The 25867-nt window shown below is 36.9% G+C and overlaps 1 protein-coding gene and 2 long non-coding RNA genes across 3 annotated transcripts in view; 2 read left to right on the forward strand and 1 right to left on the reverse strand.

Moving 5' to 3' along the window:
* LOC308614833 overlaps nt 1-25867 on the forward strand; it is a 103729-nt gene that overhangs the window by 8471 nt on the left and 69391 nt on the right. The gene's annotated exons all lie outside the window — the stretch shown is intronic.
* Nucleotides 8432-9413, reverse strand: LOC308614834. The gene is made up of 3 exons (XR_014015443.1): nt 9282-9413; nt 9117-9190; nt 8432-8471 (listed from the first exon to the last, which is right to left on the reverse strand). It is a non-coding gene; the product is annotated as an uncharacterized lncRNA (long non-coding RNA).
* Nucleotides 16251-25867, forward strand: part of LOC308614819 (ankyrin repeat domain-containing protein 26-like) — a 57555-nt gene continuing 47938 nt past the window's right edge. The window contains exons 1-4 of the mRNA XM_081229585.1: nt 16251-16289; nt 19351-19444; nt 23062-23090; nt 23183-23255. Coding sequence (XP_081085711.1) covers nt 23228-23255 — 28 coding nt within the window. The 5' untranslated portion in view covers nt 16251-16289; nt 19351-19444; nt 23062-23090; nt 23183-23227. The remainder of the gene's footprint in view (nt 16290-19350; nt 19445-23061; nt 23091-23182; nt 23256-25867) is intronic.

A 25867-nucleotide genomic window follows, 5' to 3' on the forward strand; every position in this document is an offset into this window, starting at 1 on the left:
TTTCTCTTGTCCCCATTTTAACAATAAATAGATCATTCTACTAAATCCCTAGATTAGCTATTTCAATATTAAAAGTATTAAACTGATAATGATTATGGAAATATAACATGACTAAATTGCATAGGAATTTTAAGGGGAAAGAATACTGAACCATAATATAGTACAATAAAATATCATATAAGGGGGAAGAGGAAATAAAATCATATAAAAATACCAAGATATTTATGTTGCTTCCATGATGTTTTGGATATTGCAAATAGTGCTGCTATGAACACCGGGTTGCATGTATCTTTTCGATAAATATCCACTGACAGGTGAATGGATAAAGAAGATGTAGCATACATATACAATGGAATATTACTCAGCCATAAAAAAGAATGAAATAATGCCATTTGCAGCAGCATGGATGGACCTAGAGATTATATTAAGTGAAGTCAAGTCAGAGAAAGACATCATGATATCACTTATATGTGGAATCTAAAAAAAATGATACAAATGAACTTATTTTATTTATGAAGCAGAAACAGACTCACAAACATAGAAAACAAGTTTATGGTTACCAAAGCGGATAGCAGGGGGCCGTGGTGGGAGATAAATTAGGAGTTTGGGATTAACATATACATACTACTATATATAAAACAGATAAGGACCTACTGTATAGCACAGGGAACTATACTCAATATCTTGTAATAACCTATAATGGACAGGAATCTGGAAAAGAATATATATAGATATATATGTATACCTGAATCACTTTGCTGTACACTTGAAATACAACACTGTAAATTAACTATACTTCCATAAAAATTTTAAAAAATACCAAGACATTAGAAGCTTTGTTAAAATAGTTACTCACACACATATCCCATACATGATTATGATGGAAATTACACAAATATTTCAATTTTGAAAAATCTTATGAATAGAATTATATCACCCAGAAAAGTGTTCAAACAAAAATTTGTTAATATATGTAACCACTATTTTTGACTCATGGGATATAATTAGAAGGCAACTTCATCTCCCACTACCCTTTTAAATATTCAGAGGTTCTTCTCCCAACCCAGGTTGAAAACCCTTACTCTCAAGTAATAAGAAGTCCAGAGTTGCTTTAACTCACAAAGCACTGAAAAACAATGTCCAGCCCCACATAACATACAGAACTATAAAAATGCCAAGTCAGAGTTAATCAGCTAGGCCATGGTACAGGCAGACCACCTGCAGTAGGGGTGGAAGGCAGGCATGGTCCCCTCCTTTCCTGCCTCATCCCATCCTTCCTCCTTCAGCTGGCTAATTATGGTTTCCCATGCTGCCAGGTTCAAAACTGCAGGGGGCGGTAGAGTTCTTATGTGAGATGGTTTTGAGCAGTCTGGATCTGGCAATTGTTTTAAAGCTGACTCTCTCTCAGGGGCATTTCTGTGCCCACAGCTGTTCTCACCTGTAACTCCCTTGACCTAAGTGAATGTAATCCATTCTTTCTTCTTAGCTCTTAAGGAATCCAGAGCCCCTCTTTGGACTATCCTGTTCTGAGGCCTGTTCATGCCTCTAAGTGGCCTTTTGTGCGGTATCCAATGTGGATCCACCACCAGGGCTCATTTTCTCTCTTTCACGCTTGACTAACATCTGGTCCTCGATAAGCACTCAAACAGTCTTTGTCAAAGCAAATGCTGAGAGTGCAGAACAGTCTCAACACATTAGCAGTTCTTCTCCTGTCCTGAGCCAAAGTAACCTACGAGTTCCTTCAGATTCCAGGTTCCCTGGGTATGAGTTACATACCTGCTCCCAGAACTGCGGGAGATTAGATTCATATCGAGTTCCCCAAACCAGGTTTTACCTCTCTCCCTCTCACCCTCTCCCTTTGGCAGCTCTGTAATTTGTTTTTTCATGAAATACATTCTCAAATTCATAACAGATTAGCTACCCATTATATTCCCATATGAAACATTGATACATAACTAAATTGTTTCTGTTTTAAAAGGTGGGGAGGGGTGTGTGTTGGGGAATCACATTCTTGCCCAAAAGAATAGGGATTCATGTGACAAAATGGGGGCAGGGGAGAATCTGCATAGAAATAAAATCCTCAGTTCAAATGTATCAACTCTCCAAATTTTATGTCCACGAATAGGTGTTATTTTTTCAATTCAAAGATCAAATCTACATTCCAACATATTTTATTAAAATATTACATACTTACATTAAGAAAAATGCTTATAACTAGCCAGATTGTAGTAACTCAGTATTTACTTTAAAATGAATATGAACAAAGAATATCTAAAAATAAAACATGTATCAATTACCACAAGTAATCTATTTAATAGGTATAGGTTACTTGTAAAACTCTGGCATTGTGGTAGCTTTCAATGGACAGCTTAAAAAAGTTTACAAGTCCTCTCAAAGTCCATCCTTATTAAACTGATTTGGTTGAAATGTGATTCAGAATAAGCTGGGGAAATATACTTTCGGCATGATGAGGGGAGGAGGTTGACAAATCATCTCCATTTTTTAAAAAGCAGCTATAAATTTGGATAAGCTGTTTAATAAAACAGCCATTTCAGCACTCTGGAAATTAACTGAAGATCTACAACAAACTAAGAAGTGCTTATTCATGAAACCCAGTTAGGGAAAGAACCTGTGAGCCTGTGGGATTACTGTGCTGCCACATCCCGGGCCAGGTCTACGGGTGCAGTAGTTCAACCAGGGCAACAACAGACCCAGGGAACAAGGCTTGTTGTCACTGCCAGAGGGGACTCATTTGATATGATGCATTGTAAGTTAACCTGGGAGCTCAGTGGTAAGCAAACAAGGCTCAGTGAGGTTGTAGTCCTGTTTGGGGCAAACAACAGAGTAGCTAGGGATTTCACTGGAAGTTCTAGGAGGTAAGACAGCCATCTGGGTTGGATAAGCACTCTATATACTCCAGATGTACAGGCATGCAAAGCGGAAACTGAAGCTGATTCAGGCCACCCACATACCCATGGTTGCCAAAGCCTGCACATATGCACAAGGGAGAAGCAAACAAGCCCATCAGAAAGCTCAGACCAGAGCAGACTTGAAAATGACCTGAGCACTGTATGTACTTGCCAGCCCACACAGATCCATTGGCAGAGTGGAGGCCTGACTGATGGGGTTTGAACACAACCTCTGTCCAGTCTTTGGCTATATGCTAAGCTATGCAATCCAGCAGCAATGCTTAGGAAGCAAGATTTATTATTTTAAAAAATGAGTAGAGACTTTGGTGACTGCACACTGCCGTGGAGACAGATTTCACAAATTTACTGGTGGCAAGTTACTAAATAAAACAAGAACAACCCTCGGGGGAAAAATTCAGAATTAGTAATTGCTACATTATCTGAAATTCAACAAGCTTACAAAGCAAAGAAAGAAGAAAGTGTACCCTTACTGAGGAAGAAAAGCATTCAATAGGAACTGAGTATCTCCAGATGTTAGAATGAGCAAAGACTTAAAAGCAGCTATTATGAACATGTTCAAAGAACTAATGGAATTCATGTTTAAAGACTTAATGAGAGCTATGATGAAAATGGTGCAATGCATGAAGAATCTCAGTAAAGAGATACAAGGTATATGAAAGAACCAGATAGAAACTTGGAGCTGAAAAATATAATATCTGAAATGAAAAATTCAGTTGAAAGAAGAAGAAAGAATCAGTGAACTTGAAGCTGAATCAACAGAAAGTATTCAATCTGAAGAGGAGAGGGAGAAAAGCAATGAAAAAAATGAACAAAGCCCCAGAGACCAGATCAACATATGTGAAAGGAGAATCCCAGAAGAAGAGAGAAAGGGCAAATAAATATATTTGAAGAAATAATTGCCAAAAACGTCTCAAATCTGATGAAAAACATTAATCTACAGATCCAAGAGGTTCAACGAATCCCAAGTAGGAAAAACTCAAGGATATCCACACTTATACACATCATAGTCAAACTGTTAAAAGACAAGACTAAGAAAAAATTCTTGAAAGCAGCAAGTGAAAAACAACCTATCGGAAAAGGAGACCAAAATTACCATTGACAGCTGACTTTTCACCAAAAATAATGGAAATCAGAGGCTGTGGGACGACACAGTCAAACTGATTAAAGAATAAACTGTTGGGCTTCCCTGGTGGCACAGTGGTTGAGAGTCCACCTGCCGATGCAGGAGACGCGGCTTTGTGCCCCGGTCCGGGAAGATCGCACATGCCGCAGAGCAGCTAGGCCCGTGAGCCATGGCCGCTAAGCCTGCGCGTCCGGAGCCTGTGCTCCGCAACGGGAGAGGCCCAACAGTGAGAGGCCCACGTACTGCAAAAAAACAAAACAAACAAAGAAACAAGGCAAAATAAAGACATCCCCAGATAAAGACAGAGGACTTAAGATTATATAAACCAGTAGTTAATAATTGTATTAATTTGTAACACATACAGATATAACATGGCAACAATAGCACAAAGGAAAGAAAAGGAGATATACTGGAACAAATTTACTGCATTGTGACAGAATTAAACTTGTATTATTTTGAAGGAGCCTGTGATTAAGAGTGATAAATGCGTACTGTCATCCCTAGACCAACTGCTAAGACATAACTCACAATAGGAGGAACAGGGAATTTCCTGTTAGTCCAGTGGTTAGAACTCCGTGCTCTCACTGCCAAGGGCCCGGGTTCAATTCCTGTTGGGGAACTAAGATCCCACAAGCCATGCTGTGCAGCCAGAAAAGAAGAAGAGGAACACAGGGATCTCTTTAGATATGAGAAAAACAGAAAACAAATAGCAAATGGCAGATGTAAAAACAACTACATAAATATTAAATATGAATGAACTAAACACCCTACTCAAACAACAGAGATTTTCACACTGGATTAAAAAAAAAACAAGATTGGGCTTCCCTGGTGGTGCAGTGGTTGAGAGTCCACCTGACGATGCAGGGGACATGGGTTCGTGCCCCGGACGGGGAAGATCCCACATGCCGTGGCCAGCTGGGCCCGTGAGCCATGGTCACTGAGCCTGTGCGTCTGGAGCCTGTGCTCCACAACGGGAGAGGCCACAACAGTGAGAGGCCCGTGTACCGCCAAAAAAACCCAAACAAACAAAAAAACAAGATCCATATGATAAAGAACCTGTCTTTAGAATATATGATCTCTTACAACACAGAAGACAACAACCCAAAGAGGGGAGGGAGGATTTCAACAGACATTTCTCCAAAGACAATATACAAATGACCAAAAGCCTAGCAGAGGATGTTCAAAATCATCAGTCCTAGGGAAATGTAAATTAAATCCACAATGAGATTCTACTTCATACCCACTAGATTGGCTTTGTCAAAAAGACAAGACTATAAGAAACACTGTACAAGATATGGAGAAACGGGAACCTTCATACACTGGTAGTTGGAACATTAAATTATATAGTTACTTTCAAAACAGTTCATCAGGTTCTTAAAAAGTTAAACAGAAACTCACCACATCACACAGCAATTTCTAGAAGTCTACCAAGACAAATGAAAACGTGTCCACGCAAAGACATGTATACTCATATATATATAAACACAGAGAGAAGGGGAGGGAAGGAGGGAGGGAGGGAAGAGAGGAGGAAGGGAGAAAGGAAGCAGGGGCAATAAAAAACGGGCAAATGAAAATAACTGGTATATCAGAATCAAGGGTATATGAGAATTCCTTGTATTATTCTGGTAATGTTTCTCTAAGTTTGAAAGTACATCAAAATTTTAAACTACCCAAATAAAGGGCAAGAATATCATGTAGCAAGCTCCCTCTACCAACCTCAACGAAGACCATATACAGCTTAAAAGTTACTAGAAAACTGTAGGTAATTTTAATAAAATCACTTCAAGAATATAGTATGGTTGTAAAACCACTACAATGTGCTCTAAAATAATTTTTCTACTGAGTTAAATAAAGTCATCTGTAAATTCTGTAACAACACATTCATATTCACAAAATCTGACTGAAAAATAAACACAACTTTCCATTTCTAACACAGCATAATTCAAAAGTTCACTCTGAATGGGACTGGGTTTTTGGTTTTATTTTGGTTTTAACGCAAAGCATAATTACACAGTTATTCATAATTTGAGGTGTGTTACTTGTTTATTTAACAAAATACTGCTGCTCTGAAATAAACTTCATTTTCAGAGTGATAGTAATGTTAAAAAAAAAAGACCATGAAAATGCAAGCTACATTTTAAAAAGCTTATAATAATCATTTAAATTCCGATTGTATCTGTAGGTTCACAATTCTCTACTCTTAGATTTTTAAAAAAACACTTTATATATGGTCAATCTAGATCATAATTAAGTGCATCTTAATGAAGTTTCCACTGATGTATGTAGAAATATGATTTACCAATAGCCAAATAGCATCATTTCTTTATCAAAGATAAGTGGTACTATCTAGAAATAAAGACAGTCCTTCAAGAATTGTATTTTCCTAAGTAAAAATACTTCCCAAGAGCTAAAGGCACAATTTCTATTCACATCTAGCACTGTAACCAACCATAAAATCATTACTTATTTTCAACTTAATAACTGATTGACATTTCTCAAACAAGCTGTTTTCAATCCTGATAGTTCTTTATTTTCTTTAATAAATTGCTGTTTGCAGTAGGTGTCCATCATGAGAATAATCGAAATTAGATAAATGTGACAAAAGACTGACAAAGTGTTTCACACCCTTGAGTGATACCAAGAATGGGAGAAAAGTGTTGCAAAATACGACTACTGCAGTGCTACTTATGGTCTTGCAATAAAACCAACAATGCATCAAGAGCTATCATCTCACATCCAATTTCTTCCCCTCAGGAACAATCTGAATCTCTTTCGCATCCAAAGGCTCATAGGTCAGTAAAGCTTCTGCTAGATTCTTGTGCTCTTTTGCATGAGTCTTCAAGATATGTTTTGCTCGCTCAAATGAATCCTGAAATACAAAGCAGATATGTAAGAGGCAGAAACCTTAGGAGAAGCAAAAACCCTAAATGAGATAAAAAGCCTTTATGCACCCTAAAAAAACTATAAAATCTATTGACTTCTAGTTATGAAAGATAAACGCATTTAAAAGCTTCGTTCCCTAAAGATAACTCTTTCATACTTTCAAATGTTACATTTTTAACCTCAAAGTCTATCATAGAGATAACTGAGGACTACTTAAACAAAAAGCTACTTAAGAAATAAAATTATACACTGTACTCATCTGCTTTCTAAATAAGGTCTGTGAACACAGAAATCTATTTCTCTTTTCAGTATACGTGCTAAAAGGAAAGGGAGTTTGCTCCTTTTGCCTCTTGAGATTTCACCAATTTACTCAATCTAGAATGGCCAGAAAAGATATAATTTCCATTCTTTTACTTGGTAACACACTCACCTCTCAATACTGTAACACAGTATCATTAGAGGTGATCCTTGACTTCCATACATTTAATTTTTTTTGCAACCCACCTTGAACTTTTCATTTAATTCCTTCAACTCTCTTTCCAAAGGTGAGTCTGAATTAAGTTTATCAGCTTATGAATAACAGCAGTAATAACAGTTCATTTTTGGCAGTGTCATATTTGCCTGTACAATGTTTCTGCCAATATTTTACTAGCGAATTATATTTTTGTCCTTATAAAATTGGGTGGAAAGTGTAAAAATGAATTTCCTAAATCCAAGAAGCACAGGTCATATAAACACAATACAATTACTAGACATTTTGAATATAACCATGTCTAAGTAAAATAATCAAATTAAAGAAAACACATAAAATATTAGAAATATATCAGCTAAAGAAGAACTGAATATTTAAATCACAATGTAAATTGTTCTGGGCTTCCCTAATGGCACAGTGGTTAAGAATCCGCCTGCCAATGCAGGGGACACAGGTTCAATCCCTGGTCTGGGAAGATCCCACATGCCGCGAAGCAACTAAGCCCGTGCGCCACAACCACTGAAGCCCCGCACCACAGCCACTGAAGCCCGTGCCCTAGAGCCCATGCTCAGCAATAAGAGAAGCCACCGCAATGAAGAGCAGCCCCTGCTCGCTGCACCCAGAGAAAGCCCACATGCAGCAACAAAGACCCAATGCAGCCAAAAATAAAATAAATAAATTTATTTAAAAATATTTATATATATACACATATGTATATATATATATATTTATATTTATATATATATATATAAATTGTTCTTAGCCTATGCCCAGAATAAAATAAAGATCCAGTCTATGATCAGGGGTTCCAGTCTATGTCAAAGATCCAGTCTATGACATAGTTAATCACGGCAGCAACGGTGCACCTATTAACTTTATAAAACAGAGGAACTTTAGTTTTTTTGCAAGCACCCAAATATTTAGGCACATTTTGACTGAATAGATAAATAAACATTAAAAAAAAAAAGATCATTACCCTCAGAAGGATTCTGGTTTCCTGTTCAATAGCAGGTTGAGTTTCCGGACTCAGTTTACCTGTATCACTGTAGGTCATAACTCCAAGCTAAAATCAATGAAAAGAAAGAAATCCAACAGAAAAACCTCCAACACTAATATATGTAACAGAGGAAGTACTATCCTATACATAAGAAAATAAATATCATGGGGGTAAGGAAAAAATACAATATAAAAATGCCCTTGAGGGCAAAAAAACTTCATTATTCTTCTGAAAGTATAATACTAAAAAGTGTGAACAAGAGAGAAAATTTTAAATCCTAAGTATCGTTCTGAGTACCTTCTTAGAAAACCTTAGCAGCTATTCTAGTCCAGAAATCCACAATTCACAGAGTACTGGAATTGCTTTATGGAGCCACAGTGATAACGTAGGAACGTGAAGTATGTGGAAAGGGCAAAGTAAGCAAGCTCAACAAGAAGGTCTTCGATGTCATATGAATAAAAAAGCTAAAGAATTTATATTATCATTTGGTTAATTCATGAAGTAATAACTCTTACTGTTTGAGCAGCTGGAATGGAAAGAGTATGTTACATTTCTCAGAAAATGACATTTAGTTTAGAGTCAGCTATGTTAAATCCATTTGGAATGAGACAGGGGAAAATCTATCAATTTATAATGAGAATCCTCTCTCACAAAGAGACACTTGGCACATCAACATTTGATACATGAGGAAGGATTAAAATTAGCCATTACCTTTTCACTCATTCCAAATTTGGTGACCATCTGCTTTGCTATTTGGGTTGCATTATCAAAATCACTGGAAGCACCTAAAATTTTGAAATATACATAAAACTCAAGTTAAAAAAATCTTTAAACCAACAAACACAATTTGAACCAAAGCGATTCTTTACAGCCAACCTGTTGTAATATGATCAGCTCCAAATATAAGTTCCTCTGCCACTCTTCCTCCCATACTGACGTCCATCTGAGCAAGAAGCTGAGCTCTAGTTTCGTTCCGTCGATCATTTTCAGGCAACAGGTACACCTAGACAATTGAAAACAAAGAAAAAATTCAGACACAGTTTTGAAACACTTACATTAATAACCTGAATTATCATTTGTCTCTCATGACCTTACTTAATACCATGATGCTGAAAGCTCAGCGGCATTTAATAGAGATGGTCATGGTGATTGATTACAAAACCAGCTATGTATAAAATGAGGAAAGCAAAAGTGCAGTTTATAAATAATAAGTAGTTAATGCTGCAATACAACTGTTTGTCCCTCGTTGCACAAAAATGTTTAAAACGTCTATAGGGACGTCCCTGGTGGTGCAGTGGTTAAGAATCTGCCTGCCAATGCAGGGGGCACGGTTCGAGCCCTGGTCTGGGAAGATCCCACATGCCGCGGAGCAACTCAGCCTGTGCGCCACAACTACTGGGCCCGTGCTCTAGAGCCTGCAAGCCACAACCACTGAACCCTTGTACCACAACTACTGAAGCCCGCACGCCTAGAGCCTGTGCTCTGCAACAAGAGAAGCCACCGCAATGAGAAGCCCACGCACCGCAATGAAGAGCAGCCCCCTCTCGCTTCCACTAGAGAAAGCCCGCGTGCAGCAAAGAAGACCCAACGCAGCCAAAAATAAAATTTAAAAAATAAATAAATAAAATTAGCGTCTATAATTAGAAAGATATGAAAATGAAACTTGTACTCAATGAGAAAAAACTTAGAAAAACTATTGAACCAGTCACTATGATACATAATTTGTTTTGAGGGGAAAAGAGCAACTACATATTTAAGAATTATATTTTGCTGTCATTCCTGAATTACATTTCATAATGTAAATATATTATCTGAAATATTAAGGATATCCTTTATTAGCAGGTAAATTTCACAAGTATGTCTGATTTCAAGACAGTTGAGGAAGTTAAAGAAGAAAGTATCAACACACCTAGGAAGTAGCTGAATTTCCTTTTGAAATGTTTTCATCAGCAATTTCCTACATAAGCTCCTGGGGAGCACTATTTGAAAGAAAAGAAAAACTAAAGATACATGTCCAAGTGATGGCCCTCGTGGCATGATTGTAGCTTTGTTGATAGGCATAGCATCTTTAGTGTAATATGCAATAATAGCGTGACCAGATTCATGATACGCTGTGATTGTTTTGTTTTTGTTATCAATTTCCACACTTCTACGCTCAGGCCCTAAGAATAAAAATTTACTTAAGTAAAATACTCCATTAAGAAGGTATATTTAAATGAATGAAGCTCCTTTGTCTCAAAGTCATTCTTAGAGTCATATGATTTAATATCATTAATACATATTTTAAAAGTTTGAAAGTTTAAAACATGAGTAGATGCCACTCTACAACCCATGTAAACCATAATTTGTCAACTGAAAACCAAACTGTAAAAACTATCATCTTAATCCTTATATCAAAAGGAAAAGCTGTATTCTATTTCTAGAAAATAAACTTCTAATTTAACAGGAATATCATAACTAACCTGTTTTGAAGGCAATTCAAGATTTAAAGTAAAAATTAAATTCTGAAAAACAGTAAAATTAACTATTCTTTTATCAGCAATATCAGACAAGAGGAAAGACATGGGCACTCATGCCCCCCAAAGAGTGTAATATAAGTTATAATGTATTCGTTCTGTAACAGGCCAAACTCTGTTGCTCTGTTAGAGTATATATTTGCATGTTTCTATACCTTTCTTTTTTATAAACTTTCTCTCAAAATTAAGAGTTTTTTCTCAGACTTCCTTGGAGGCGCAGTGGTTAAGAATCAGCCTGCCAATGCAGGGGACACGGGTTCGAGCTCTGGTCCAAAAAGACTCCACATGCCGCGGAGCAACTAAGCCCATGTGCCACAGCTACTGAGCCTGAGTTCTACAGCCCATAAGCCACAACTACTGATGCCCACGCACCTAGAGCCCATGTTCCACGAGAAGCCACCACAATGAGAAGCCCATGCACCGCAATGAAGAGTAGCCCCCGCTCGCTGCCACTAGAGAAAGCCCGCATGCAGCAACGAAGACCCAATGCAGCCAATAAATAAATAAATAAATAAATTTTTAAAAAGTGTAAATTACCACCAAACCAAAAATTACCAAGTGGCAATTTAAAAAAAAAGAATTTTTTCTCTAACATAATGAACAGTACAAGATAGGGAAAAAAAAAAAGAAAACCTACCCATTAGGATTTTATCTGTGGAGAACTCTAGTTCCTTCATGGTTACCACTTCTTTTCCATCAAACAGCAGCCTTTAAAGCAGCTTGGTTCACAAGATTCTCCAACTCTGCTCCAGAAAAGCCAACAGTACCTCGAGCTATGATTTCTGGATCAACAGCTATATGCAAACAGGACATAATATTAAAATTTCAGAAGAGCTAATAAAAAGCTCTTCATAAAGAACTCACATTGCAAATGAAAAAAGAAGATAGCCATCATGAACTGTAATTTTACAAAAGCTTACTTCACTAAATTCTAAGGGGAAAAATCCAAAACTGCTACTAAACACACCATTAAAATTGTCATTGGGACAAATCACTAAAGTTCTTTTTTTTTTCACAAAAGTTGTTATATTTAAATAACTTTGTGATAAACAGAGAAAGGTAGAGTTGCCAGATAACGATTTACAAACCTTTAATTATGGCCTAACCACAAACTGAAAAAGCACATTCATAGACATTTTGTTTTCAGAATTTCATCTTGAAATAACTTTGGACATAAAAGCCCCCCTTATTATCGGAAACATACTTGGTTTTAAGAATTGATTCAGATATCTTTGAAAATACTGCAGCTTTAATAGCTGCTTTTATTACTCAGGTAGTTCCATAATATTTCCATGTGTTTTGTTTTATAGTCTGCTTCCCCTCTTTTGGCCCCAAAGTGACTATATCATGAGGTACTATGCTCATAATATACAGGTGCTTTTTATATGATTTTATATTTTACATTCATCTAAAGAAACATTTATACATAGATTTCATCAAGTATTATCTAAGTACTCAAAAGAAAACTTTCTTTAGAATCGGGATTCAAAATGACAGAATCTCTGGACACACGTTCATTGAGAAATGGACTTTATGGACAAACAAGAGGAGAGAAAAATAGACATTTAAAGGAATTTGTCTTTTAAGACATCCTGAGTAAGGACCACAAACAGGGTGGATTGATATATTACCATTTTATGGAGATAATGTCTGTATCGTCGAATTAAGACTTACACTGATCAAACTTTATTTTATTGAGATACCACTTCAAGATTTCTGTTCGACCTTTTACATCTGGCCTGGGAACTGTAACCTGCATGTCAAAACGACCAGGACGTATTAAGGCGCTAAAGGGAGAATACAAAAAGAAAATATAAATTAATAAGCTGACTGTGCTGAAGGTCAAGTTCAACAGGACTGACATCCTAAAGAGAAGATGGAAAGACAATGGCAACCAATATTTATTTTGAACATAAATATTCAGATTAGTTCCTTATAAAACGTGGCTCAAAGAACAGTTTCAATAACCAGAAGGAGGAACACAGGTTCATATAGATAAATGTGTGCATCTAGATAGCATACAACCCTTCAGAGACAAAGACATGCAAGTCGGCCAGTCAAGGAACAAATAATTCTACAGCAATCTATTATGAGAGCTACACATCCATCTTACTGCTATTAAGTACAAAATGTTAAACTAGAGTCTTAGGTAAGAACCAACTATTAGATCAAATGAAAGTATGAATAACTTCTATATAATAAAACCAATAAAAGTTTTAAACTATAGTAAATTTTATTCTAAAAATCCTCTCTACCCCCCACCCAAAAGCTTTGTGATGTTTAAGTTGTGAGAAGATTCTTTTAGCAGCTTTACTGAGATGCAATTTTCATATCAGAATTTGAAGTCGAAAACCCAGTGTTGTTTTTTTTTAACATCATTATTGGAGTATAATTTGGTTTACCATGTTGTGTTATTTTCTGCTGTATAACAAAGTGAATCAGTTATACATATACATATAACCCCATATCCCCTCCCTCTTGCATCTACGTCCCTGTCACCCTCCCTATCCCACCCCTCTAGGTGGTCACAAAGCACCGAGCTGATCTCCCTGTGCTGTGCCGCTGCTTCTCACTAGCTATCTATTTTACGTTTGGTAGTGTAACCCAGTGGTTTTTAATATATTCAGAGTTGCCCAACCATCACCACAATCTAATTTTAGAGAATTTTTACCCCCTCCCTCTCTTCTCCAGCTGAAAGAAACCCCAAATCTACTGGCAGTTATTCCCCATTTTCCCTAACCTCTGGCAACCACTAAATTCCTTTTTGTTGCTATGGATCTGCTTATTCTAGACATTTCATATAAAAGCAATCATATAATATGTGATGTTTTGTGATGGGTTTCCTTCACTTAGCACAATATTTTTAAAGTTCATCACTATTCTAGAATATATCACAAAAATTTTAATACTTACGTATCTAATGCCTCTGGGAAGTTTGTGGCTCCTATGGTGATAACTCCTTCGTTGGGATTAAAACTATTATAAACAAAAAAGGACCTTTTCATTGAAAATTAAAACAGCACACATGTAGAAATGTTCTATGCAAAACTGTTTATCGTTAATCTTACTAACAGCAAAGAAAAGGGATTGATCTTTTTAATGGCCAAAATGATAAGGCATCTCTAATTGTTTTCTTAAAATGCCAGTGCACTTCAATAAAAGTGTTAATAATAAATCACCAAGTCATCTGTGGTTACATACCTTCATAATAATTTTTCTAGTTAGGAAGAGATGACCTGACACAAAAAGCTTGAGTCCCCGACTAATTTTTGAAAAACATTTTCAAGTTTACCAATTCAAATTATTTGCTCCTTGACTTCCAGAGCGTCTTACATGACTTTAAGAAACAATTTTTTGATCTACAGCAACACTCAAAATAGGGTTTTATATTTCTTTCGTACATCATAGTAGTACTTAAAAATGCCTTATAATTCCATAATCACATAAACATTCTCTTCTACAATTTAAAACTTGTCTTTTCAGATTAATTTTTGAAAAGGAGTGTTCTTGTAGTCTCTTGAGTTGGTGTTTTACAATTAAATTTTTTCATTAAACTTAAAAATGCTTAGTGCTATAATATCCAGGAAATGAATATTTGCACATATTCGTGAAAGAGTATATTTCATATCCTTAAACAAATGTTGCAATATATAATCGAAAAATTGAATCTCATAGTTTTCTTCCCCAGTCTTGTTTATATTTTCAAAAGTTCAAAACTCTGCATAGGTTTGCATCATTTAATTACACCAGGTTAGTATATTTTACAGATATTTATCTTAACATCATATGCTTTTCCTGAATAAGTTTATCTATTACTAATCCAAATGCATTTATCCAAATCTTTCTTCTAAGTCCCCTGGGTGCCTCAAATTTGTTATGCCCCAAACTGAAGACATTGTCCCTGATGCTTTCCTCTTTCCTGACTCTTTGTAAGCTACTCTGTCATCTGTCTTCCCCATCCTAGTAGATAACATCACTGAAATACCAAAGCAGGAAAAATCCTGGACTCCATCCCTCCCTGAAATCACCACATCCTGTTGCTCATCAAGTTCAGTATTTTCTACCTGCTTACCATTTTTCATTTCCTATTACTTTCTCACTTATAATTTTGAAATGCTCTTTTCTAGTTTTGCTCCCCTGATGTTCATCTTTACGTTGCTGCCAGAGTGACCTTTCTAAAATATATTTGTGAAGATGTAACACCTCTACTTATGTAGTGGATCCCCATCACATGAAGGAGAAAGTTCATGTTCTAGGAGGACACTTGCTTTTTTTGATTTGGCTCTGATCCTCCAGTTTTGTCTCTCCATACCATTCCCGGTAACTGTGTTCTAGTTTTCCACGTGACTTGTTATGTTGTTTCACGCCTCATCCTTTTGCTCAGGCTGCCTTCTCTAGAATCCCCTTCACATCCCCGCTCTACACTGTGTGTGTCTTTTAAGACACAGACCTGTCTTTGCAGCATTTCCTGAGCTACCCAGATACAGCTGACTCCTCTTTCCTGTGTGCCCTTCCTGTACTCTGTTCACATCAGTTGTAGAGCTTTTGAATGATACTTTGCTGTTCTTACTTGTTTTCATGTAGCTCTATTTCTCCTAGAATACAGACCAGAATCGGTCTTCTATTTATATTTCCAGCTTTTCTCCGAGGATAGTGCCTATGATTTGACAGATCCAGTAAATGTTTGTGGTCTTACTGATTGATTGAATGACCAAATGAATGAATATGATGTTTTCTGAAATGAGGTGTTTGTTGTATTTTGTTTTGTTTTTATAGGAAGGAGCAACAAATCCAGAAATTGGAGAAAAAGAAAATGATACTGATATTGAACGTGCTCCACAGGAGCAAACAGATCCTAACGATTTGACTTCTTTTTTTTTTTTTTTTTCCTGCGGTACGCAGGCCTCTCACTGTTATGGCCTCTCCCGTTGCGGAGCACAGGCTCCGGACGCGCAGGCCAGCGGCCACGGCTCACAGGCCCAGCCTCTCTGCGGCATGTGGGATCTTCCCGTACCAGGGCACAAATCCATATCCCCTGCATCGGCAGGCGGACCCTCAACCACTGCGCCACCAGTGAAGCCCTTTTTTTTTTCCATTTCTTTTTAAGTATATTTCTTTTGCTCCGTTTCTTCAGAAGTATCCCAACTACTACCAACTTTTTCTTCCTGAAAATGCCTCAACCCTCTGAAATTCTTTTCTGCTACTTTATTTTATTTAAATATTTGTGGATGGAGATAGACATATATGTATTTAAAATTCATAGTAGTTAATGTTCTCATTAATGTATCTGTGGCTGCATTTTACAGATATGATGTCAACATAACGATTAGGAGAAGAGGAAGATATTGAATCACCTTGGGATTCTGAGGTACTGTCCTCTATTATTATTATTGTTTTTTATTTTAAAATGTAAGCACTGAGTGATGTTAAAACATAAAAGGGGGGGTGCTTTGACTTTACTTTCTCACCTTTGCATTTGCCCATCAAAATTTTTTCCTTACATTTTTAACCTGTAATTAATTAAATAATTGTGTGCTAAGTATAATAACTACCACATAGTGCACTTTTGTTAATTTGCAAGATTCACCTAATGAAACCAGTGTAGCACAGAGCAAAAACCAAGGCTTAGAAGTCATAAGGAATCAGTTTGGGTTCTGAAGTTAAATTTATCTAAAAACTGAAGCATTATTCCAGGTCAGCCTATGGCCAAATGTATGTTTCTTTCTTCTTTTCTTTTTTTAAAAAATTTTTGTTGGAGTATAGTTGATTTACAGTGTTGTGTTAGTTTCAGATATACAGCAAAGTGAATCAGTTATACGTATATCCACTCTTTTTTCGATTCCTTCCCCATATAGGCCATTACAGAGTATTCAGTAGAGTTCTCTGTGCTATACAGGAGGTCCTCATTATTGATCTATTTTATATATAGTAGGGTGTATCTGTCAGTCCCAGTCTCCCAAGCAAATGTATGTTTCTTTGGTACATATGGATGTGTAAAACTCCTAGTGAGGTTCAGAGAGAAACAGGTTGAAATGTAGTTTTTTACCACTTAGACCTGAAAAAGATAGTGCCTGAGACTTGAAAGTATTATTACATTTGGATTTTCAAATAGATCTGCAAGGAACGTTTCAAGAGAAGCAAAAGAATGGGGAATAATAAGTATGTGGCGTTATAATAACAACAGTTAGGTTTAGCGATGTTTTAATAAGTACACACCATTTTGGATAAACTAGTGTGTGTTGAGTACCTTAATGGCAGCCATACTTGAAGTAACGTAAATATAAAGTAATGATGAGCTGTTGTAAGGTGACAGCTATGGAAAGAGATAAGAAGGGCCTGATCTGTAAGATATAGGCAGCTGCTGCAGTGATACAGCACTGTGTTTAAAGTCAAAAGACATGGTAGCATCCTGGTTCTGTCACTGGCTGTGGGATCTCGGAAAGACATGTCTACCCTGGTTGAGTGTCTGTGACCTCCTTCGTAAAAATGGTACTGGTACCCACTTCTCAGGTATGTGTAGGGAACAGATGTGGTAAGAGCTGTGAACACACCTTGTAAACTGTAAAGGGTGCTATAGAAATGTAAGACAAAAATGATCACAGTGAATGGACATATATACACTACCAAACGTAAGGTAGATAGATAGTGGGAAGCAGCCGCAGAGCACAGGGAGATCAGCTCGGTGCTTTGTGACCGCCTGGAGGGGTGGGATGGGGAGGGTGGGAGGGAGGGAGATGCATGAGGGAAGGGATGTGGGAACAGATGTATATGTATGACTGATTCACTTTTGTTATAAAGCAGAAACTAATTAAAAAAATGATCACAGTGGCAATTAGTGACTCACTAAATGCTGGGGCACTTTTTTAAAACCTGAAGGACAATAAAATGACAGTAGTGTTAAGAATAGGAAAATTAGAACGGGCATGTGGATTTCTAGCTTGGGGTATGTTAAGTTTCTATAGACTGTTATCAGAGATCTCCTATAGGTATCAAGTGCTTTGGTACTTGAGGTCCTCTCGACATTTTAAATGTTTTGGTCTTAAATAAATTCCTGTTATTGAATACCAACTATGTACTGGGCAGTTAGACACTGACTGTACCAATTGAGGGGTTAGGCTGTAGTGGTGGGAACCAAACAGGAATCCTTTATAAGTCACTGTTAAGTCCTTCATGTAAAGAAAATGGAGAGGGCTTCCCTGGTGGCGCAGTGGTTGAGAGTCCACCTGCCGATGCAGGGGATACAGGTTCGTGCCCCAGTCCTGGAAATTCCGACGTATCGCGGAGTGGCTGTGCCCGTGAGCCATGGCAACTAAGCCTGTGCGTCCGGAGCCTGTGCTCCTCAACGGGAGAGGCCACAACAGTGAGAGGCAAAGAAAATGGAGAATGTTACATTAGACAACATTGAGAAAGTTTGTAGTTAGGATGGGGATGGGGGTGGGAGTGGAATTTAGGTAGTCAGAAAAGATCTGCATGTGAGAAAAGCTACCAAGGGGAGGATGGGAAGGATCCAATCACGTGAGGGTCCAGGGGAGGGACATTCTGGACAGAGAGAACAGTGGATCCCATCTGTTCGTCATTACACTCTGGCATCTTGGAAGGACCAGGAAACAGGAAGTGGGGTAACTGTCCTTACAATCACTTTTATCATTGTTGTTGTATGTAGAAAATAATATGTGCATAAGAAAAGCTTGGCACATTTAGATGATTAATAAATAAAAGTTCTTATTCTTCCCTTATTAAAGCTTGCTGTACTTTTTTGAAGAGTTGCATAACTATATTTAAATTTTCTGCTATTATTTAAACATAAAAGTTTTTCTTACTACTTCGCTATTTTATTCAACTATTTTTCCTATCAATAAAAATTTTATCAAATAACAGATTCTTATAAGCCCTTGTTTACCTAAATGAAGCAGCTTCTACAGTGTTCTGTTTATGCTCAACATGACATACTTCATGGTTTCTTTTCATGCCAAGTATATTAATTTAATACTAAAAAATTTCTGTCTTTAGAAATATTTTAAATTTATAGCAAGTGTACTTATTAAAGAATTTATTTAAACACATATTTTTAAAAAATACTCTCCTCTTTTGCCAAGGAATGCAAAGTAGAGTTAGGTGTTTTGAAGGTAATTGTTTGCTGAAATGTGCCTGTAAGTCAGGCACATTTTTTGTCTGTGAAAATAATTCCTCTGGCTTTCCATGCTCAGTTTACAGAGTCAGTAGCCAAATGAGGATAAAAGATAGACTTGCCCTAGAGAGTGTATATGAAGTTTTCTATTTCAATGTTTGGGTTTTCAATGCATGCTTCTCTTATTTTTAAATCTAATTGCTTGTAAAGTAGGAAATTTTTAAAAAGTAGGGTATTTTCCGCTGTTAGAAGGGGATTAGGAAAGCTTTATGCAACTCATTATTAATATCAATTTTAACAGAGTATCTCTGAGAGTCTTCCAGAGAAGTATGTTGATCATTTATCTGGAGCTGCAGGTCAAAGAGGAAAAAATATATTAAATGGACAAGTAGAAGGTAAGAACTATATTTTTATGAAAAAGTCATTTGACAGCATGTTGATTTAAAATGGGAATTCTGATATATTCTAATAGCCAAAGAAAATGACCTGTCGGTTACGAGGAAGAATCATTCCTCACACTGATTTCAAGTTGAACTGAGCCTGTCTCATTCTGGAAAAGAAGTGCTGTATCAGAAGAACTAAGTAGCTACATCTGTTTTTCTTGTCAAAAATCCATCAGCAGTTTTTAGGCAGTTTTTATTTGGCCAAAAAGCAGTGCTTGAATACTTAACTGTGTGCTGTGTTCTATTTAAGCTCTGAGTGTCCAGATGTTCTTTTGTAGACAACATGCCATGATATAATCATCTATCTCCATGTCTGTTATCAAGTTACACTGTGAAGTGTGCCACCCTTTTGAGGTGGTCCTCAAAGACACAGTTTGCTTGTTGTTGAACCAAGTGTCCTAAAGCATGTACCTGAAGTTATATCATTTTTTATTCTAAAAAGCTATGCAGCTTATATTCTGAAAACTATTAAAACACATAATACTGTTGATGTAAAAAAAAAAAAAAGAAAATCACCTGTCAAATGCATAGTGAGGAAAAAGACGAGAAAAGGAGGGAAGCTGTGTATCTTATCTGGTGTCAGCCACAGATTAAATTGAGAGTCCCCTTTAAGGAGCTAAATTATTAGTTCCGTTTCAAGGTACTCTACAACCTAAGGAAAGTCGGGAAATGAGGAAGAGGAAAGAAGGACTAAAGAATGAGAGAGGCAGAGGTTACAGGGAGTAAATGAAAGAAAAGGAAGCAGGGGTCTGTGGAGGACGGGGGCAAAGTAAAATAGGTCTTTAGAAAAGGGAAGAGAAGAGTATTTGAAACGTGAGACAAATTTGAAGTGAGCTTCCAGCACCGAAACTTGTCAGAGACGAACAGCAAAGCTTTCCCACTCTTACTGTGGGAAGGTAGAAACAGACTCATAGATCAGAGTTTCTCAAATTTTCATTAGTCCCCTGGGGACCTTGTGAAAGGTGCACATGCTGAGCAGCAGGTCTGGGATTGTGCATTTCTGACAAGCTCTCAGAGTAGCAAGGGTGTAGGCTTGCACTGAGAGAAATCTGGAAGAGGAGCCACTGGATAGTTCAAGACAGAACAGGATCAAGGAAAAGCATATTATTTTGTTTTTCTTTCTGAGTGTGTTTATAGCCAGAGGGTAGCAAAGCGTTGAAGTAGAACTTATAGAGGTAAGGTGCCACTGCTAAGCAAAGAGGAAAAAAGAAGTGGTGGGGATGATCCATAAAAAGAATGTCAAAGGGGGAGAATTAAGACCACAGATCCAGAGACTACCTTTGAAGAGGAAAGAATATAGTGAAAGGAAAGAGGGGGGAAAGAAGGGTGTTAGGGAGGTGATTGTGGAGGTGATGAGGAAACGTGAGAGAACTCTCGTTAGATGACTTCAGTGTATTTTTTTTATTAGTTTCTGCTTTATAACAAAGTGAATCAGTCATACATATACATGTGTTCCCACATCCCTTCTCTCATGCATCTCCCTCCCTCCCACCCTCCCCATCCCACCCCTCAGGCGGTCACAAAGCACCGAGCTGATCTCCCTGTGCTCGGCGGCTACTTCGCACTAGCTATCTACCTTACGTTTGGTAGTGTATATATGTCCATGCCTCTCTTTTGCTTTGTCACAGCTTACCCTTCCCCCTCCCCGTATCCTCAAGTCCATTCTGAAGTAGGTCTGTGTCTTTATTTCCATTTTACCCCTAGGTTCTTCATGGCATTTTTTTTTAATTCCATATATATGTGTTAGCATACGGTATTTGTCTTTCTCTTTCTGACTTACTTCACTATGTATGACAGACTCTAGGTCTATCCACCTCATTACAAATAGCTCAATTTCATTTCTTTTTATTGCTGAGTAATATTCCATTGTATATATGTGCCACATCTTCTTTATCCATTCATCCGATGATGGACACTTAGGTTGTTTCCAGCTCCGGGCGATTGTGAATAGAGCTGCAATGAATATTTTGGTACATGTCTCTTTTTGAATTATGATTTTCTCAGGGTATATGCCTAGTAGTGGGATTGCTGGGTCATATGGTAGTTCTATTTGTAGTTTTTTAAGGAATCTCCATACTGTTCTCCATAGTGGCTGTACCAATTCACATTCCCACCAGCAGTGCAAGAGTGTTCCGTTTTCTCCACACCCTCAACAGCATTTATGCAAATCAAAACTACAATGAGATATCATCTCACACCAGTCAGAATGGCCATCATCAAGAAATCTAGAAACAATAAATGCTGGAGACTTCAGTGTATTTACACTGAAACAAGGTTAGGTCATTGCTGCTCCAGAGAATACTGGAGGCAGGAGTGGGTGCTAGAATTGAGGTAAACCCCAGCTCCTCCTTGTAACTATCAGGCATCAAAGATATATGTTGTGTTGGTATGTGTTATTCAAATGAGATTAATTTGAATATGGAAGCATTGGCTGTTTTTTTTTTTTTTTAAGATTGGTTTGTTTGTTTTTTTTTGGCTGCTTGGCTTGGCATATGGGATCTTAATTTCCCCAACCAGGGATTGAACCCGTGCCCCCTGCAGCAGAAGCATGGGGTCTTCACCACTGGGCCGGCAGGGGAGTCCCTAAGATAGCTAATTTTTTGCTGATAATTGTTTCGCAAAAATCCTTTTAAACATTAGCATGATATACTGAACCAAACTAATTTTGGAAACAAAAGAAATTAATAGGGTTCATTCCCTAAATGCTAAAATTGTTATTTTCAGGAAATACTACACTGATTTTGAAATATGAATGATTTTTAATATCTAATAATTCTGTGGCAGTGAAATTTACTTTTTCCTTTTTGATAATCGTACTTCGATGTTGAAAACTTATAATACGTTATTTCTTAGATGTGCCTTATATACCTTCTTGCATGAGTGGATTGAGAAACTTTAAGATGACTAAACTAGAGGATCCAAGAAATGTAGGCATACCAGTAACCCACATGGGTATGGAAAAACATGAATATTTTTATGAACTATTATTCTACAAGTGTATATCCAAGCTGATCAGTTCATAACACTTTCTCTGATGAGAAATGAATTATACATTCAACTGAACTGTCATCCCAACTGTGCACTTCCTAAATTACAGGACAAATTGAAGAACATGATAAATACTTGTAGTATAATGGTGTAAATGATGCTGCTGTATTGCATTCAAGATATGCTGTTGCATTTTACCATCAGCTTTCACATTTACCTTCTCGGGGTCATGATTTGTTGCTCTGATTAAAGATCACTTTTCTCCTCATCAATCAGCATGTTCACATTGGTACATGTGCATTTTTCTATTTTATAAAGGCTTTTGGAACATAATCTTACTTTTGAAATCTTAACTGCATGTTTTGTTAAAGCTGTACTACTATTTTTTCTTCAGTATCTATAGTGGATTCATATGTCTGTCTTGTTGCAGTCCTAACTTCCCCCAAGAAACAAAACACCAAAACCTAAAGTATTCACTGCCAAGGCCAAGAATAAGGGTTCTGCTCAGTACTAACTGCATGAATATATAGTTGGCTTTCATAGTTATGTGTAATTGATTCTATGTCCCTTTTGCCTTTTAGATTCTCCTGAAAAATATCCTCACTTGAAGGTAAAAACTTATACTTTTGTCTTGAATTATTAACTACAGATTGTATCAAATGTACATTATTTATTAATCAACTTGTTTCAAAACCCATTCAGCCTGCAGTTGGAGTGAAAGATTCTGTTCCTAATAAAGCAGTAGGAATGAAGGATTTACAAACAGCCAGATCAGGTAAATTTTGCAGTGCAAATTTCACTCTGGAAAGAGGTACACTAAAATATTTGAAACGCTCACAGCCTTCATATTCCTAATTCTTTTTTCTTTTGTTTTTGCAAGTTTAATTGAAGGATTTGACATAAATAAGGCACATGTTATTGTTGGTATCCATGTTTTGAAAAAAAGATATATACTCGCATAAGAAAAAGATATTTTTAAAATGTAAGCTTTAACTCAGATATTTCAATGTACGCTTCAATACCCTAAAGTTCTCAGTTTGGAATCTCTGTACTTCTTACGGATTCTCAGAGGTAAATTATTAGATTCTAAGATTTTTCCAGTTTTATAAAATGCTTATTTGAATTCTGACCTTAACCTAGAGTAAAGCTTCACTTGTTAACATGGCAATTGTAGTTCAACTTTAATTATTTCATTTTAGTGGTGTTACACGGATGAGCTTAAGCCAACCAGATGTTTTGATTAGCAGACTCTGTGTGTGTGTGTGTGTGTGGTCTTTGATTATTAAAAGTGGGGGAAAGTAATCATACCTTAATGACGATTTGATAGACACAATCTTGTAAAACAGTAATTCTGAAAGTTTTGGGCTTTAAGATCCTTTTATTTATTTGTTTGTTATTTTTTATGATGCAGATATAGGATCCTTTTATTATTTTAAAAATTATTGAGAATTCCAAGGAACTTTTGTTTAAGTAGGTTGTATCTACTGATGTTTACTGTATTGGAAAATAAAACTGAAAAATTTAAAATACAAGCACACACAATCATACATTCTATTAGCCATTAGAAGTATGATGTTATCACATATCTTGTCTCTGGAAAACTCCTCTGTACACTTAAAACAGAATGAGAATGGAAATAACGTTTACTGTTATTGTGAAAATAGTTTTGACCTCTTGGACCCCTTGAACGGTTGAGTCTTGGGACTCCAGGGATGCTCAGGTGACACTTGAGAACCACTGTTTTAAACCATTTACAGAGCTCATGGATGTGAAATGATAAAGGGACACTTGTGATGAAACAGGCTTTAAACTTTCACTTTTACATTTCTTGCTTTCTTCTTTGATTTGTCTTTTTTTTAATGTATATAGCAGGTTCTTATTAGTCATCAATTTTATACACATCAGTGTATACATGTCATTCCCAATCTCCCAATTCATCCCACCACCATCCCCAACCCCCTGCGGTTTTCCCCCCTTGGTGTCTATACGTTTGTTCTCTACAACTGTGCCTCAATTTCTGCCCTGCAAACCAGTTCATCTGTACCATTTTTCTAGGTTCCACATATATGCGTTAATATACGACATTTGTTTTTCTCTTTCTGACTTACTTCACTCTGTATGACAGTCTCTGGATCCATCCAGGTCTCAGCAAATGACCCAATTTCATTCCTTTTTATGGCTGAGTAATATTCCATTGTATATATGTACCCCATCTTCTTTATCCATTCGTCTGTCGATGGGCCTTTAGGTTGCGTCCATGACCTGCCTACGGTAAATAGTGCTGCAGTGAACATTGGGGTGCATGTGTCTTTTTGAATTATGGTTTTCTCTGGGTATATGCCCAGTAGTGCGATTGCTGGATCATATGGTAATTCTATTTTTAGTTTTTTCAGGAACCTCCGTACTGATCTCCATAGTGGCTGTATCAGTTACATTCCCACCAACAGTGCAAGAGGGTTCTCTTTTCTCCATACCCTCTCCAGCCTTTGTTGTTTGTACATTTTCTGATGAAGCCCATTCTAACTGGTGTGAGGTGATACCTCATTCTAGTTTTGATTTGTATTTCTCTAATAATTAGTGATATTGAACAGCTTTTTATGTACTTCTTGGCCATCTGTATGTCTTCTTTGGAGAACTGTCTATCTAGGTCTTCTGCCCATTTTTGGATTGGGTTGTTTGTTTTTTTAATATTGAGCTGCATGAGCTGTTTATATGTATTGGAGATTAATCCTTTGTCCATTGATTTGTTTGCAAATATTTTCTCCCATTCTGAGAGTTGTCTTTTTATCTTGTTTATGGTTTCCTTTCCTGTGCAAAAGCTTTGAAGTTTCACTAGGTCCCATTTGTTTATTTTTGTTTTTATTTACATTACTCTAGGAGGTGGATCAAAAAAGATCTTGCTGTGATTAATGTCAAAGAGTGTTCTTCCTATGTTTTCCTCTAGGAGATTTATAGTGTCCAGTCTTACATTTAGGTCTCTAATCCATTTTGAGTTTATTTTTGTGTATGGTGTTAGGGAGTGTTCTAATATCATTCTTTCCATGTATCTGTCCAGTTTTCCCAGCACCACTTATTGAAGAGACTGTCTTTTCTCCATTGTATATCCTTGCCTCCTTTGTCATAGATTAGTTGACCATAGGTGTGTGGGTTTACCTCTGGGCTTTCTATCTTGTTCCATTGATCTATGTTTCTGTTTTTCTGCCAGTACCATATTTTCTTGATTACTGAAGCTTTGTAATATAGCCTGACGTCAGGGAGTCTGATTCCTCCAGCTGCATTTTTTTCCCTCAAGACTGCTTTGGGTATTCGGGGTCTTTTTTGTCTCCATACAAATTGTAAGATTTTTTGTTCTAGTTCCGTAAAAAATGCCATTGGTAATTTGATAGG

The sequence above is a fragment of the Mesoplodon bidens genome (assembly GCF_964165515.1).
Source record: "Mesoplodon bidens genome assembly, chromosome: 3".
Lineage (NCBI taxonomy): Eukaryota > Metazoa > Chordata > Mammalia > Artiodactyla > Ziphiidae > Mesoplodon > Mesoplodon bidens.